At 39.3% G+C, this 16,608-nt stretch overlaps 1 protein-coding gene across 1 annotated transcript; it reads left to right on the plus strand.

Moving 5' to 3' along the window:
- Window positions 1-15,017: 15,017 nt before the first annotated feature.
- LOC142459433 (small ribosomal subunit protein RACK1-like) lies at window positions 15,018-16,114 on the plus strand. The gene has a single exon (XM_075560989.1). It carries the CDS (start codon window positions 15,105-15,107, stop codon window positions 16,056-16,058), a length of 954 nt encoding a protein of 317 aa, XP_075417104.1. The 5' UTR covers window positions 15,018-15,104; the 3' UTR covers window positions 16,059-16,114.
- Window positions 16,115-16,608: the final 494 nt, after the last annotated feature.

Consider the following 16,608-nt stretch of genomic DNA (forward strand, 5'->3'; position numbering starts at 1 on the left):
CCTGATGTTTAGTGACATAACTAAATCTGCTGGCTGGATGCAAATGGTACCACCGCCCTTCAGCTTTGACAACTAAATGTTTGCCAAGATTACTGCCATATGGCTTAGCTGTCATTAGGACTTGCTGTCAAGTTGGTCACTGGTTCATGGTGATGCCATAAACAATAGGACTGGACCATTGTAATCTGTATGTTAGTGGATTGCCAGGCATTTCTTACTCACCTTTCCTAGTCAAGAGAGTCCATGGGTAGTAATTGACTTTTAGGGGCATCAAAAATAAGTAAAACACAGGACTTTTCGTGAATGTGAAAATTTTGCACTGCACCATTAAATTCACACATGTCCTGTATGGGAGCTAACACTGCTTCTCTTGAGACTTGATGGGTTGCTAGTGTGCTTAACATAAAGAGGGGCTGGTTTGCATAATGAAACTTTTCCATTTAAACAATTGCATCAATCGTGAGAAGATATTCTCCTATTTCCCTCTTCCCCCTTCCTTTTCTTTAATTTCCTTTGAATGTTTAAGCATACGTGGAATAGTCTATTCTGATACCTCTGCTTGATTTAGAAGGCTTTGTGTCAAGAAGACATTCAGAGAATGCCTTATTTGTACCAGTATCAAGACTACTTGACACTTTTAATTAGCCTGCTAGTAAGAATGTACTCATTATCCTCTTTTCACATTTGAGGGAAAAACGGTATTAATTAGTTTACTCTAGGTCACAGAGCAAATTAATTAGTGTTATAAGAAGGCATTTGATTCTAAGACCCCAGTCCTTAATCTGAGTCCAGGATATATTGATGCCATGATAAATTTTGAGGTAAATGTAGAAAGTTTAGGAAGTAACTGCATGACAATGAAAATAAAGTATTATACGTGTTAGAGTATATTAAAATGGATCCCCCAAAGCATTGCTTCTTTGAAATTTGTTACTAAAGGGTATAAAAACTAAGTTCTCACTGATTTGGGATTGACCTGAGAGGGAGCTCAAGTCTCTGGAGGTGTCTATGAAATAGATTAAAGGACTTTGATAAAGGGTGTAAAATTTAACAAGATCTGAGAAGCCAATAGATTGAGTTTGTCTAAATCCCAAGCTTAGTTCCAAGCACATTTGCTGTTGCATAAGAACACATGTTTGTAAACCAATCCAGGCAACAAAGTTCAAAAAATAAGGGTGGGATTGTAAAATGGTATACTTGTCAATGGTATATAATGGTATATAAAATGGTATATAAAATGGTATACTATAGAAAAGACTGAGATATTTCCTCCAAATTCCGAAACAGAAACGCCTTTTAATCCAGCAATCACATTCTTAGGTATTTATCATAGAGATGTAAGAGCAGTAGCACTCTCACTGCCAATCGAGTTCACGCCTACTCAAAGCGACCTACAGTATCAGCTAGAACTGTAAAATGGCAGGCGGTTTGAAATGGTGGCCCTTGCAGATGAGCAGTCTATGCATAACCACTGTGCCACCCAGGCTTTTGAAAACAGGGCCGAAATATTCACCATCCTCACTTTTAAAGTGAATTCTAGCTGTGCTTTTTCTGACGTATTTGTTTGTTCTTCTGGCACTCCATGAAGCTTTAAATAGTCTTTGCCACCACCATAATGCAAATGCGTTTCTCAAAGGGATCTTGAACACTTAAAAAAGTTATCAAGGGTTCATGGAGGTGGGGGGAGTGGGGAAGGTGGAGAAAAAAGAGGAGCTGATACCAAGGGCTCAAGTAGAAAGCAAATGTTGTGATGGCAACAAATGTACAAATGTGCTTGATACAATGGATGGATGGATGAATTGTGATAAGCATTGTGCGAAACCCCAATAAAATGATTTTTTTAAAAGTTAACATGAAGCAAATTTCTTCAGCTACTCAAGAGCAAGTTTCAGTGTATCGTCTCATATCCATTGTGACATTTTCTTTCTTGTGAATCTTTGCTTTCATCAAGTAGGATGTTCTTAATATCATCTCACAACTTATCAAGTCTTGTGTCTTTAGGGTTCAATGTGTAAAATCTGTTCTTGAGCTATCCTTTAATTTCATGTGGTATGAGCTCAATATCATCTTTATGGAGTTGTTTTATTTTGTTAAATTTTAATTTGAACTTATATATGAGTAATTGATGACCTGTTCCAATCATCCCCTGACCGTACTTTTACTTCCTGTGCTGAGTTTCTGTCTGGTTTCCTCCCTTCCTCTATTCCTTCTCCTTTGTTACATATATTGCATTCCAAACACTAGTAATTATTTATGCATTTAATTGCATATTTTATCCATTTCAGGTTGAAAAGTTGGTGGAATTCATATTTTTCTTCATACAGGCATTAAAGTTTAGTATATCAATTTTAACAATTGTGCATAAACTGACCTCTCATGGACTTGTTTTCATTTTCCTTACCTTCAACTTGAACTTACACATGAATAATTGATTATCTGCTCCACAGGAAGTCCCAGCTTACGTTTCAGCTGAAGAGACTGAGCTTCCTCATAGTCTTTTCCTACAGATGTGGTTAATTTGATTCTTCTATATTCTATCTGGTGAAGTCCACATGTATGGTCACCATTTATGTTGACTTAAAAAAAAGAATTTGCAATGAAGAAATCTTTGGTTTTGTAAAACTCTATCATGTGATCTACAGCTTCATGTACAACCTCAAGGCTATATTTTCCAACTCTCATCCCTTTTTCTTTGTTTTCAACTTTTTCATCAGAGTCACCCAAATTATCAATCGCATATTGATTGCATGTTTGATCAATGTCAGGTTAAAGAAGTTGTAAGAATTCTTCAGTATTTTTTCTCTTCAGTTAGTGATTGGTGCATGAATTTGAGCAATAATTTTATTAAGCATATTTCCTTGTACACACATAGATATTATCCTATCACAGACAGCATTGTACAACATAGAGCTTGATATGTTCTTTTTGATGATGAAAGGGCTACAGTTCCTCTTCTGTTCATCATTCTTGGCAGAGTAATCATGCGATCCAGTCCATTTTAGTGTACAGTGCTGAGTACATGGATCATTGTGTGTTCTAGTTCATTTTTGATCATTTCAAATTTTTCAAGATTCATACTTGGTACATGTCATGTTCCTACTGTTAATTAATGTATGTAACTGTGTCTTGACATGTTGAATTATCCCTCATCAGTAAACGAAGGTCCTGAGTGTTTTACCCCACTTTGAGAAGGCAGCACTTCCTCAGCCATAGTTTGAGTACCCGCTAAACTGATGGATTCATCTTCTGACATTATCTCTGGTAATGTCCTGCTGCTTATCATAAGGTTTTCAGTGGCTAATCCTCAAAAGTGAACAACCTATTCTTTCTGTTAGCCCCTTCTTCGTATGGAAGCTCTGCTGAAACAGAGCTGGTGTGATCCTGCTGAGATGTGAAATACTGCAGACACAACTACCAGTATCACAGTTACCATTACATACTATGAAAATGAGCATAGTATGAGTAATGGGCAGACACATGAAAAGGCAAAAGAGAAGAGAATAGGTTTCTTTTTAACCTAAGCAAAAGAGAAGGAAGAAAGAAAAAGATGGAAATAAAAATATAAAAAGCAAAATATAAACAAAAAAGAGGAAAGAAATAGCTGTTAATAAAACAGGGGGGGCGTAAAAAGGGAAAAACACAAAACAAATAAAATAAAAATTTTGTAATGCGGGGGGAGAGAAAATTGTTTTGGAAAGGACACCCAATATTTCTAGGTGTCCTGTGTCAGCCAATGAGCCCATGAGGTGGGGATTAGGAGCAGAAAGGGTATGAGAGGAAATGCTCAGCCAGGGGAGGCATGCTGTCAGCCCAGGTAGTGTCTGACTTCGGGGCACTTAATCCAGCTGTAGGCATTTTGGCACCGAGGGTGATCAAGTTCAGAATTTTGTTTCCTGGACAGTTTTCCTTGGTGGCCAGAGCACACAGCGGAGGCTCTGGGGCTGGTTATGAAAGAAATTCTTGACTGGAAGTGGCTACTTCTAGCTCAGAGGGTGGCTGAGCGCAGGCTTCATGTTCAGTTTCAGGTGTTCTACTAGTTTGATGAAATGAAGTTCCCACTCTTCCAGACATAGAGATGGTAGACCTAGCACCTAATCTTAGGTATCTTTCTTGTCCTCACCTCCTTTTTTTTGGAGGGTGGGGTTTACAAATGAACTTCATGTGGTGTTGGTGGTATATATTTTTAAAAACTGAAACTCCCTATCATGCAGATTCAACACTTCACAGGAGTTAAAAAAACAAACAAACCAAAAACAACCTCATCTTTCCCATAAGGAGCACCTACCTAGTGGTTTCAAAGTGCATATCTTATAGTTAGCAGTCACCTGCTGCACTATCAGGGATCCTCTAGAGGGCATATAGGGTTAGATATTTTAGAAAATAATTGTCTGGCATGGCTGAAAATGAAAAAACAAACAAACAAAAAGCCACATCTCTGGCTTTGGAAGCATGAGAGTAATTAAAATTATGACATAAGAATAATAAAGTCAATGACATCCGCCTAGTGGCATGAAAGGTAGAGTCACTTTCCATTGAAAGCTACAGTCATTAACTGGCCTTTCTGACAACCACATGCTAAAAGAAAAGGAACCGTCAACCCTTCCTGTCTCAGCTGTCTCAGGCTGTTGTTCTATCACATTGAAGTAGACTATGCACTTTGCACGCGGCTGCTTCATCAGCACTTAGGCACGTCGCCCTGGGAGAGAGCAGTGCTGAGATAAAGGCGGGTGTGACACAGCTTCGTCCACCACCTAGTATCTGCTGTGCATAGAAATTTGGGCAAGGTAGGTAGGGACAGTGGGCTGTGAAGAGAGACAACGAAGCCATATAGTGCAGGCTTCTGGATATCATTCAAAAGATGTGGGAGCCATTGAAGGATTTCAATGAGACAGATAAATGGCATGCTTAGTGCTTAGGTTATAGGAACATCTCTCACTCTCCCTAACCTCCCGTGGTGCAGACTGTCAGACCTAAAGGTTTAATTTTAAAATGGTCCCTTAAACATTTTAACTATCCCCTGGGTTAACTCTGGGCCAGAATAGGATCGTTTGACTGATATTTAAGACACTCCTGTTGGATCCTACGGTCAAGTGTGTAACTGTTCTGTCAGTACTTGATACTGCAGAGAAATGAGCAGGAATAGTCACTGGAGTCTCCTCAATCCCTGTCGTCTGCTAGCAATTGACAAGTGTGCTTAGGTCATCCCGATGTCAGTGGAAACCAAGATTTCAAATGTAAAATGTGTCTACACTGTCTATATGGTTTAATGCCCCTTTCTTACCCCCCGATGGATCATTTTGACACTTGTCATAAGTATTTTGCAGGAAACAATATCAAGAATGCCTCCTGAACATTTTCTTGGGTGATTTTCACATCAGTTTTAAACTTACAAAACTCTAGTCTCAAGAATGCCTAACATGTATAATCTCCTTTCTACATCAAACCATTGTCTATGCATTATTATTGTTTTCATATTTTACCAAAGGTATAAACACAATATTAAGAGAGCTAAATGGCACTTTATTGGTAAAATGTAATCAGTCAACAGAAACTGGCTTGAACAAAACTCTCTACTGACCTTGAGACCCATACTCCTTCTTCTAAACACTTGGCGGCCAATAGGACCTTTTAGTTTCAACCTGTTCATATTTGCAATGTAATGAAATAATCATCTATATTAATCCAGATTACCTATATTCTGAGACAATATGTTTTTTAATTGATTTCATTGGTGTAGTTTACATGGTTTTTATCTGATAGGACTTGGGCAGTAGAATGACATCAAAACCCTGAGGTATTACAAAGTAGAAATGAATAGTTCCAATACCCCTCCCCCTCCCCCCCATTTTCTCATGAACAAGCATGTTTTCCTAGTAGAACAATGTAAAAACAGAGTGAGATGTTCCATGGCTCTGCCAGACCCTTGTTGTGTTTATCCAGTTCTCCGTGCAGTCTTTGAACTCAACCCTGGATTTAGGTATATCATTCTGACCACAGAGGAAGCAGAAAGCAAATGAATAAATAAGAACACAGGTAAGAAATTGACACATAAAAGTCTACAGGTATAATTTTATACCAAAGGTCAATTCTAAAAAGTGGAGAGATTTTTATTTCTAAATGAAAAAAAAATTATGAACACAGAGGAACCTGTCCAACAAGGTATAGTGACATAGCTCTGATCATTTAATAATATTCATTTTATTACCATTTTCCTCTGGAATGATGACGCACTAAACCGATCGATCTGAAGTCCTGGCCTTCATACAATGGTTGCAGAGACTCTTAGAATTATGAAACACATTATTTTCCTCTTGACTATTACATTGTCTGATTTTCATATCGAAAAGCCTGCCATGGTTCACATTCTAATTCTGAACAATTAGTTATGGTGATTAAGTTAATAATCTGAGATCTATAAATGTCAAGATATTTTGCATATTATCATTGCATATTATTATAGTAAGGAATGGTACATAATTACTCAGAAAGAGGGAAATGAATAAATAAAGAAGGAAAGTGTCCATAATATTTGGGATTATATTTTATAACACTGATGTTCAGGTGATATTTTATATAATATAAAATAAAGCAAAAATACAAGAAATATAATATAGTGTAACTAAAATAATGTACTGTATTGATACTCAGTGTAGAGTATAAACAGCAGACTTCTGGAAGTCTAAAGTGAGAATAGATACTTCGTTTGGTGTCTAAGATATTTCGTTTAGAGTGAGTAGAAAAGGGTAACTGATTTGTGCATATTTTCCACTCTATTACCATTTCCCAGAATTGAGTACAAGGCATTCTAACTTTTCCTATAATGAATTTCCCACAAAACTTTATGGTCCTGGTTCTGCTATTTTCCTTTAGCAGACATGCCTGTGTTAGTCTGGGTACCTTAGAGAAACAAATCCACAGAAACTCATGTATAAGAGAGAGTTTCATATAAAGGTTAAGTGCACATCAAGAAAACATCCCAACCCAGTGCTGCCCAAGCCCACAAGTGCAACATTAACCCATATGTCCGATAGCAATCCACAAAGTCATCCTCCATCTCACAAAACACACACTATGACGCCGACTGCAGGAGGAAAGCCGAATCAGTGAACATGTAAGCATCTCAGTGCTGGCAGGGGTCTCCACAGGGTTGCTCCAGCATCCAGGGCGGCATCGGGGTAGGTCCATGCGGCTTTTCCTTGGGGGTGTCTTACAGGAAATGAGCCTTGCCAGGTGAAGCAGGGAACTGGCTGAGGCAGGTGCACCCTGGTCCGACCATCACAAAGCAAGAGACCCAAGAACTAGAAAGGCGAGGCACACTGAGTCATTTATCCCTCTGCCCTTCAATTAACCCCACATGTGTTTATTGGCCAGGTTGGCACAATTAACTTTAACTAACTCACATGCCCATAGGTTTCTAGGGACAAATAGGACTCAAGCACAGATATTTTATTTACATCATGAGTGCTATTATGAATCAAGACTTTATGTTTCAAAGTACAGAAACCCAACTCAAACTATCTTAGGCAAAATGAAAATTCCCAGGCATACATAAGTCATGGACACCAGGAAGTGACAGAACAGCTAGCTCTCTAAATCTTGACAATGTGCCAGATAATATCTGAGTTTCATCTCTTCTAAAGTTTGAGGACATTAGTATATTAACTAGGTTCATCAATATATCCTGTAGTGAAGCCATTTCCAAATGCTGTACCTCATATTTCTAAGTATTATCACTAGAGAGAATGATATTGAAGCTCAGCTTCTCTGAAAATTTCTGAGAGAGCTTTCTGACAGTCCAACTTACATCAGGTGCTCAAACAGTGAAGTGTGGCAACGAATTAACTGTTATCATGCACCTAACATTCTGGGCCACGTACACATTATTGTTAAAGCACGGAAAGATATTGTTAAAAGATATGAGATGGTGTACTACACATATGTGTAAGAGGTCGAGGTACAAATTCCATCTCTGACATTGTACATGTATATAATCTAGCAAGGGAGAATTACAGTGACAGCTCTAACCTAAGAGGAGATCATGTGAATCACCTTGGGAAATAACTCACGACTGTTGAATGCATTGGAAATGTTATTGTCCAGCTATTGTGAAGTAATTCCAGCACAGACAAACCAAAAGGAAACACTCTTCCTGGCCCTGCGCCATCATCACATTCATTGCTGGGTTTGATCCATACTTGTACCCATTAAGAATCGTCCTCTTTTTGGGCTGACACTCTCTTTACCAAGGATCATGTCCTTTTCCAGGGACTGCTCACTCCAGATGACATGTCCACTGTTGGTCTTTCTCACATCTAAGAAGCGTTCTTGTTGTACTTCTAAGACAAATTTATTGGTTTTTCTGCCAGGCTATAGGACTTCACCATTCTTCACCAACACAATTCAAATGCATAAATTCTTATGTTGTCCTTCTTATTTATTTTCCAACATCCACATGCATGTGATCTTATGGAAAATACAGTGGCTTGGAATGGGCACATCTAGTCCTCAAAGTGATGCCTTCACAGTTTTAAAAAGGTCTTGTGGGGAAGATCACTTCAATCTTTCTCCATTTTGCATTGATTTCTATCGGTCCAGTTGTGTGGATTTGTGTGTGTGCGTTTTATTTACATAGTGTTGTAATCTATACTTAAATCTGCAGTCTTTGACTTTCATAGGTAAGAGCCTCAACTCCTCTTCATTTTCAACAATCAGGGCATATCATCTGCATATTGCAGGTTGTTAATGCAGCCTTTCTCTAATCCTGATACCTCATTCTTCTTCATATAGTCTGACTTCTCAGATTATGGGTTCAGTTTTCCTGACCTTAAAACATGCTGTAATAGATAGATAGATGATAGATAGAGATATTCCACATAAACACATATTTATGTGTTGTCGAATTCCCACTTTTTGATTATTAGAATATGCACACACAGTCAAATGCTTACGCTTAGTCAATAAAACACAAATACTTCTTTCTCTGGTATTCTAAGCTTTCAACCTAAACCATCTGGCACCAGCAATCATATCTCTCACTCCACAAACTTTTCTCTCTCATTCCACAAGCTTTTCTGAATTGAGCTTAAATTTCTGATAGCTACCTGTCAATGAATTTCTACAACCATTTAAAAATTATCTATAGTTTATAGATGATATTGATGATAGTTTTTGATATTTACCCATCCTATTGGGTTATCTTTATGTCAAATGATCACAAATATTAATTTCTCCTAGTTGGTTGGCCAGGCTTCTACATTCCAAATTTTATGGTATAGATAAATGACTCCTTCAAATGCTGCACAAATTTGTTGAAATAATTAAACTGGTGTTCTGTCCATTCCTGGGTTCTTATTTTTCAATAATGTTTTGGGCTCGATTTTCATCTTCTTATAATGCTCCTTACATTGTCCAGTATTTTGTACGTAGCATTTTCAATGCTGCTGCTCAAGGACTGGCTGTTTTCTTCATTTCTTTCAGCTTGAGATGTGCTGAGCGTGCTCTTACCTTTTGCTTTTCTAATTCCAGGGATTTACCCATTTTTATAATGTTCATTTGTCTTTTTGAGTTACGTTTTGAATTATTTTGTTCAGTTCCTTCACATCAGAATTTCTTCTATTCACTTTAGCTACCCTACCTTCAAGAACAAGTTTCAGAACCTCTTATGACATCCACTTCGTCCTTTGTCTTTTCTGTTCTTTCATAACCTTTATTTTCTCCATGTTTCTCAATGTCATCCCACAACTTGTTTTGTCTTTGCTCATTCCTTTTTAATGCAATGAAACTTCTTAAAATCATCCCTAAACTCAGGTGGGATGTAGTTATGAGTATACTTGGGCTTTCGTGGACTTGTTCTAATAGTTTTAGCTTTCAACTTGAACTTTCATATGAGCAATTGATGATCTGTCCTCAGTCAGCTGTTGGTCTTCTTTGGTTGTTGTTGAGCTTTTCCATCTTCTCCCTCTACAGTTGCAGTTGTTTGACCCCTGATCTATCTGGTGAGGTTCATGTGTATAATCTCTGTTTATATGGTTGAAAATAATTTATTTGCAATGAAATCCTTGGTCTTGAAACTATATATCATAAGATCTCCAGAAGTATTTCTATCATCAAAGCCATATTTTCCCATGTTTCCAACTTGTACATTCTAATCACCAAGAGTTACCAATATTAAATATTTTCATTGAATTTTTTTATCAATGTGAGACAGGACAAGTTAGAATTCTTCAAGTTTTTTATCTTTGGCTTTAGTGATTGTAGCAGTAATTTGAATAACCAATGACTTAATTGGTCTTCCTGGCAAATGTATATATCTTATTTTATTACAGACAGCACAGCACTTCAAAATAGATCTTGAAATGTGCCTTTCAATGAAGAGTGTGATGCCAGTCCTTTAAAATGTTTCATTCCCTTCATATTAAACCATATGACTTTCTAATTCAAAATGGCCACATACTAGTCCATTTCAGAATCCATAGAATATAGATCTTTATGCATTCTATATTATTTTCTAAGACCTCCAACTTTCCTTTGTGCATCCCAAATCCTGATTGTTAATGGAGAGTTGCAGCTGTTTCTTCTCATTTTGAAGGGGGCCCATCAGTAAAGTAAGGTTCTGAAAGTTTTGCATCGCCCGTGTCATTGAAATGAACTCTACATTCAGAAGCACCACTTCCCCCGTCACGTTTCCAGTGCCTTCCAACCTGAGGGGAATGTCTTGTGGCACAATATTGGACAGTGTACTTCATCAGGAAATGTTCTCATGCCCTCACAATAAACTGCTCTGATTTCTAATCTACTCCATCAAGACTTATTTTGAAATTTCTCACAGAGTGTATGCAAAGCCAAAGTTCTTTTCCAACTCCTAAATAAACATTAAAAGAGAGATCTGAGTGAAAGAGAAACAACTTCATTGGTATCAATAATGAGGAGATCTTGACAACTGTTTACTTTACAAGATATTTTAAATTTTTGACTAGCAAAGTGAATTGGGATCAAATTGAAAGTAGACTTGAAGCCTTTTTTCAAAATAGTGATTGCAATATCCACTCGGTTTTTTTTAACACATTTCCAAAGATCTTGGTAACAACAGCATACTTGTTATAAATGTATACGTAAAATGAAGGTGCTATGGTGCCCTTCCAATAATATGGCTACTTTAAGCTTCTCTTGTGGGAAACTTTGGACCACTCCCATCTTAAAGAATCAAAGAAGAAGGTAGAGATAAGCCCAGGGAAGGCTTTACATAGGCCAAATTCATCGCCATAGAAGAAATGCTTAAAAAGGAAGGAGATATATGAGCGATAATGGTACAGTTGTCTATTCGCCACAAGACAGTCAAAGTAACCACCATTTATAATTGGTTTGGACTTGGGGCCAGGTATTTTCATAGAGCAATGGCAATAGAAGCTGCTTGATTTCTTAGTGCTTATGAGTACAGCACCAAGAGGACCGTACCGAGTGCATCTCCTTGCACAAACTGATATCAGGAGACGATCTTAACACAGTCACAGAGAGTTATGAAAGTTAACCTTTCTACTTCCAGATGAAAACTAAAAGAAAGAAACATTTTGGAAAACAAGCCACAGAGGCACTCCCCCAAGCCCAGCTGTTAATTGTATTCATCAACCATGCAGGCTGCTGAATCGTTAATCTACTACTATAAATTTACATAAATTATATTTTACTTTTTGCTATATTTTGAAAGATTCAAACAAGGATATATCAAAATCTAGTAAAATGTACTAAATCTCTATTTAACTTAATTTATAACTCTCAACTTTAGCTACCTGTTAAAATCATTTAAGATTTTTTTTTAATTCCAGGTCCCAGGTATAGCTCCAGACCAACAAATCAGAATCTCTGGAGGAACCACTCAGGCTTCTGTATTGCTTACCTACCTGGATTCCATCATGCAGTCATGGTGGAGTACCACTGTCATGAATAAACACAGACTAAATCAATTATACTAGAATTATAAATTACCATAATGAAAAAAAAGTTATTTTAACCAAAAACTAAAAGGATGCCCAGGGGTTGGAGGAAAGCAGATAAAATAAATCCTTTTATAAAAGGCTAGCAGGAGGTTCTTGAATATATATATATTCAATTTTAAAGTATAGCAGCCTTTTAAAATACTCACACATTGTTATCTCAAAAATACCTTTCTCAATTCAATTCTGCTTTCCATTCTGCTTCTGATGGATAAAGACATTGAAATATTTCAAGGTAAAATTGCCTGTTTCCTCAAAATTCAATTTAGCAGAAGCACTGTTGTCTTTATCTGGAGAATAGTGTTTTTCCACTTATTTAAAAATGTAATTATATTTAAAGCTGATTATTTTATTTTTTTAAAAAACAGGAGAAGAAAATAAATATATTACCAGTAATAGTCACCACAATTTTTTAATTGGAAAAATGAAATATAAAGATAATGGAATTTTTTCCAAGAACTTTTTAAGCCCCTTCAAATTATATGTGAAATTGAGGAACTATGTAAAATTGCAGGAAACACATGAAAAGGCAAAATATGTATTGTAAAAAATTTTTTACAAAATGACATATGGTTTAAGTAGGCTAATACCAGGAAACACTGAGGGGAGAGTGAAAAATGAGACAGAAATGGAAAGAAGTCATGAGAATGAAGTTTTCCAGCTTGGTCTCCCATGGGCTGACCAATGGCTGATGCTAAGGACGGAGAGGAGATTGTAGCACTGTGAGAGAGTGTTGTTGAATCTCACAGAAGGGCACCAGGACTTGGTAGAACTGCAAAGGAAGCACGGCGTGGGGAGTACTTTGGACAAACAAACAACATGTAGAAAAAGGGCCAGCTCCCAGCCCCTTGCAGGTCATCATGGGAGAGTCTGTGCAGGTTCACCTGTGAAAGAGAACTGTAGAAAAGTGAAAACCCATGACTTATCTGTTTCTGCAACCAAATGAACCGCCCAACTTAAACACATGTGTGTTGAATTACAGACCTCCAACATATCCCAGTCCTGAATCCACACTGGGGGCAGAGGGTAGGGGCAGATAAAATTAAGGATAAAGGTGAAGTTAGTCACTGCCATTCGGTGAGTTCTGACTCACAGAGACCCTATTGGGCACGGTGGGGTTACCTGTGCTGTTCCAGGACTATGATTTATTGTGGAGGAGGGATGCTACATTTTCCTTCCTTGGGCCATTGTTGGTGTGCAGCCCCCTGCCTTAAATCTAAAGCCTCTGCAATGGACACTTGGCTCTTTGCCACATGGGAATCCAACTAAAAAAATTTACCCACAATTCAGATGGCAAAATTTAAAGTTAAAATAAATACCAAACAACTCAATGCCACCGAGTTGATTTTGGCTCATAACAACCCTGTAAGATATGGTTCCCAAGCCTGTATAAATCTTTATGAAAGTGAAAACCCTCATTTTTCTCCTGCACAGAGATGGTGGGTTCAAATGGCTAGACAGCAGAGCAAGTGATAATCCACTCCCCCACTGGGGTCCTTTCTTTATTCTCTGCTCAGATCTGAGAAATGATCTGATTATCTCCTGGAAGTTGTTTCTAAAACTTTAATGTGCATAATACTCTAAGATTTGAAATATTTTAATGTTTGATTTTTTTAATTGCTTTATTAGGGGTTCATACAACTCTGATCACAATTCATGCATACATCAATTATGTAAAGCACACCTGTACATTCATTGCCCTCATCTTTCTCACAATATTTGCTCTCCACTTAAGCCCTTGGCATCAGGTCCTCATTTTCCCCTCCTTCCCCATTCTCCCCTCCCTCATGAGCCTATGATAATTTATAAATTATTATTTGTCTATCTTGCCCTGTCCGATGTCTCCCTTCAACTACTTTTCTGTTGTCTGTTCCCCAGGGAGGAGGTCACATGTAAATCCTTGTAATCAGTTCCCTCTTTCCAACCCACTCTCCATCTACCCTCCCACTATCAGCATTCACACCCCTGGTCCTGAAGGTTTCATCCACCCTGAATTCCCTGTGTTTCCAGGTCCTATCTGTATCAGTGTACATCCTCTGGTCTAGCCAGACTTGCAAGGTAGAACTGGGATCATGATGGTGGGGAGAGAGGGGAAGGAAGCATTTAGGAACTAGAGGAAAGTTGTATTTTTCATCAGTGCTACATCACACCTTGACTGGTGTTAGGGTCTCGTCCAGCGAGACCCTCACGCGGTGACCCGGAGGGGCAACGAACCTGGATAGGAAAAAGAAAGAGAGACATGGGGCAAGACAAGTGCTGATCAACCCCGTTTATTTTGCCAAAACTCTGGGTATACATTCACAACAGAGAAGGAAGTGGGAGGCACGTAATCCAATGAAGCACACTGTGTAACAACCGCACACTGTACAACCAATCAGCCACATGTTCCCAATAAGGTACAAAGGGTGCGCAACAGTACTCAAAGACGCCCGTGGTGACGTCCGCATGCATATCAAGGCTTACCGGGTGAACTTATCACGATGTTCCAAATATGGTATATCTGCAGTTCAATGGGTGCTCAGTACTTTGACTAATGGCAATAAGATCAGTTACCGGAACTGCCCATACTACTGAGCATGTAGTTTGGAATGTGGGGGCGAAGTTGGGCAGGAAACAAAGCCTTGCTGTTAGAAAGCGGCCAAGTTTCTGCTACGTGTCAGAGGCTAGGGTCTTAATGGCTATCGGCTCCCAACAGCCTGGCTTGTCTTCTCGCCAAGACCCCTCTGCAAGGGGATCTCCAATGGCCTAGAAATAGGCTTTGAGTCTCCACTCTGCACTCCTCACTTTATTCACTATGGTAAGAATTTTTGTTCTGATGATGCCTTTGATCTTTGACACCTCGTGATCACACAGGCTGGTGTGCATCTTCCATATGGGCTTTTTTGCTTCTGAGCTAGATGGTCGCTTGTTTATCTTCAAGTCTTTAAGACCCCAGATGCTATACCTTTTGATAGCTGGGCACCATCAGCTTTCTTCACCACATTTGCTTATGTTTGATTTTTTAAATGTATCGCCATATCGCTTTTTCTCCGCTGAACAGCAGCAGGAGCTGGTGTGTCGGAGCTATCCGGTGCCATCCTTGTCGCTGCGGCGACCCCCGCACCCGCCGCCGCCATGACTGAGCAAATGACCCTTCGTGGCACCCTCAAGGGCCACAATGGCTGGGTAACGCAGATCGCTACCACGCCACAGTTCCCCGACATGATTCTGTCTGCCTCGCGAGATAAGACCATCATCATGTGGAAGCTCACGAGGGATGAGACCAACTATGGCATTCCCCAACGTGCTCTGCATGGTCACTCTCACTTTGTGAGCTACGTGGTCATCTCTTCTGATGGCCAGTTTGCGCTCTCAGGCTCCTGGGATGGAACACTACGTCTCTGGGATCTTACAACGGGCACCACCACCCGCCGCTTTATAGGCCATACCAAGGACGTGCTGAGTGTGGCCTTCTCCTCTGACAACCGGCAGATTGTCTCTGGCTCCCGAGATAAGACCATCAAGCTGTGGAATACTCTGGGAGTTTGCAAGTACACCGTACAGGACGAGAGCCACTCTGAATGGGTGTCCTGTGTGCGCTTTTCGCCCAACAGCAGCAACCCCATCATCGTCTCGTGTGGCTGGGACAAGTTGGTCAAGGTGTGGAACTTGGCTAATTGCAAACTGAAAACGAACCACATCGGCCACACAGGCTACCTGAACACTGTGACGGTCTCTCCGGATGGATCCCTCTGTGCTTCTGGAGGCAAGGATGGCCAGGCCATGCTGTGGGATCTCAATGAAGGCAAGCACCTTTATACCCTCGATGGAGGAGACATTATCAACGCCCTGTGCTTCAGTCCCAACCGCTACTGGCTCTGTGCTGCCACTGGCCCCAGCATCAAGATCTGGGACTTGGAGGGCAAGATCATTGCTGATGAGCTGAAGCAAGAAGTGATCAGCACCAGCAGCAAGGCCGAACCGCCCCAGTGCACCTCTCTGGCCTGGTCTGCTGATGGCCAGACTCTGTTTGCAGGTTACACAGATAACCTCGTGCGAGTATGGCAGGTGACCATCGGCACCCGGTAGAAATGTGTGGCACAGCTTTTTTGAAATTAAAAGACTGGCTTTCTGAAAAAAAAAAATGTATCGCCATATCTTCTTTCGCGTTTGCTTGCTTTTCTTTGTTTCTTCCTCTTGCTTCTCTTGCGACTTGATAAGTTCAGTTGTTTTGCTTGCTAGTTCATTAAGCAAACTTTTCTCAATTCAACTCTGTTGATGAGTGCTTCTTTTGCTTTTTCTAATTCCCTTGTTTTGTTCTTTAGTTCTACTAGCTCTCTCAGGTTTTTTCCTTTTTCTTTTTGTATGTCTCTTTTCATGGTTCCAATTACCATGTTAATTATCCCATTTAGTTCCTCCATTTTCTCCATCTGTTCCCCACACATTCAATTTTGTTTTTTTGTTTTTATTCCTTTAAGCACACTATAGCTCTTGGTGGTGTAACGGTTAAGCATTGGGCTGCTAACATTAACATCACCTGTTGATACCATCAGGCACTTTTTGGGAGAAAAAAGGGGATTTTTACTCCCATAAAGACTTACAGTCTCATAAACTCACTGGGTCAGTTCTACTCAGTATG

The sequence above is a fragment of the Tenrec ecaudatus genome, chromosome 10 (assembly GCF_050624435.1).
Source record: "Tenrec ecaudatus isolate mTenEca1 chromosome 10, mTenEca1.hap1, whole genome shotgun sequence".
Classification (NCBI taxonomy): domain Eukaryota; kingdom Metazoa; phylum Chordata; class Mammalia; order Afrosoricida; family Tenrecidae; genus Tenrec; species Tenrec ecaudatus.

Excerpts from the sequence above, each read along its gene's own strand:
- LOC142459433 (XM_075560989.1), top strand. The coding sequence starts at position 15,105 with ATGACTGAGCAAATGACCCTTCGTGGCACCCTCAAGGGCCACAATGGC.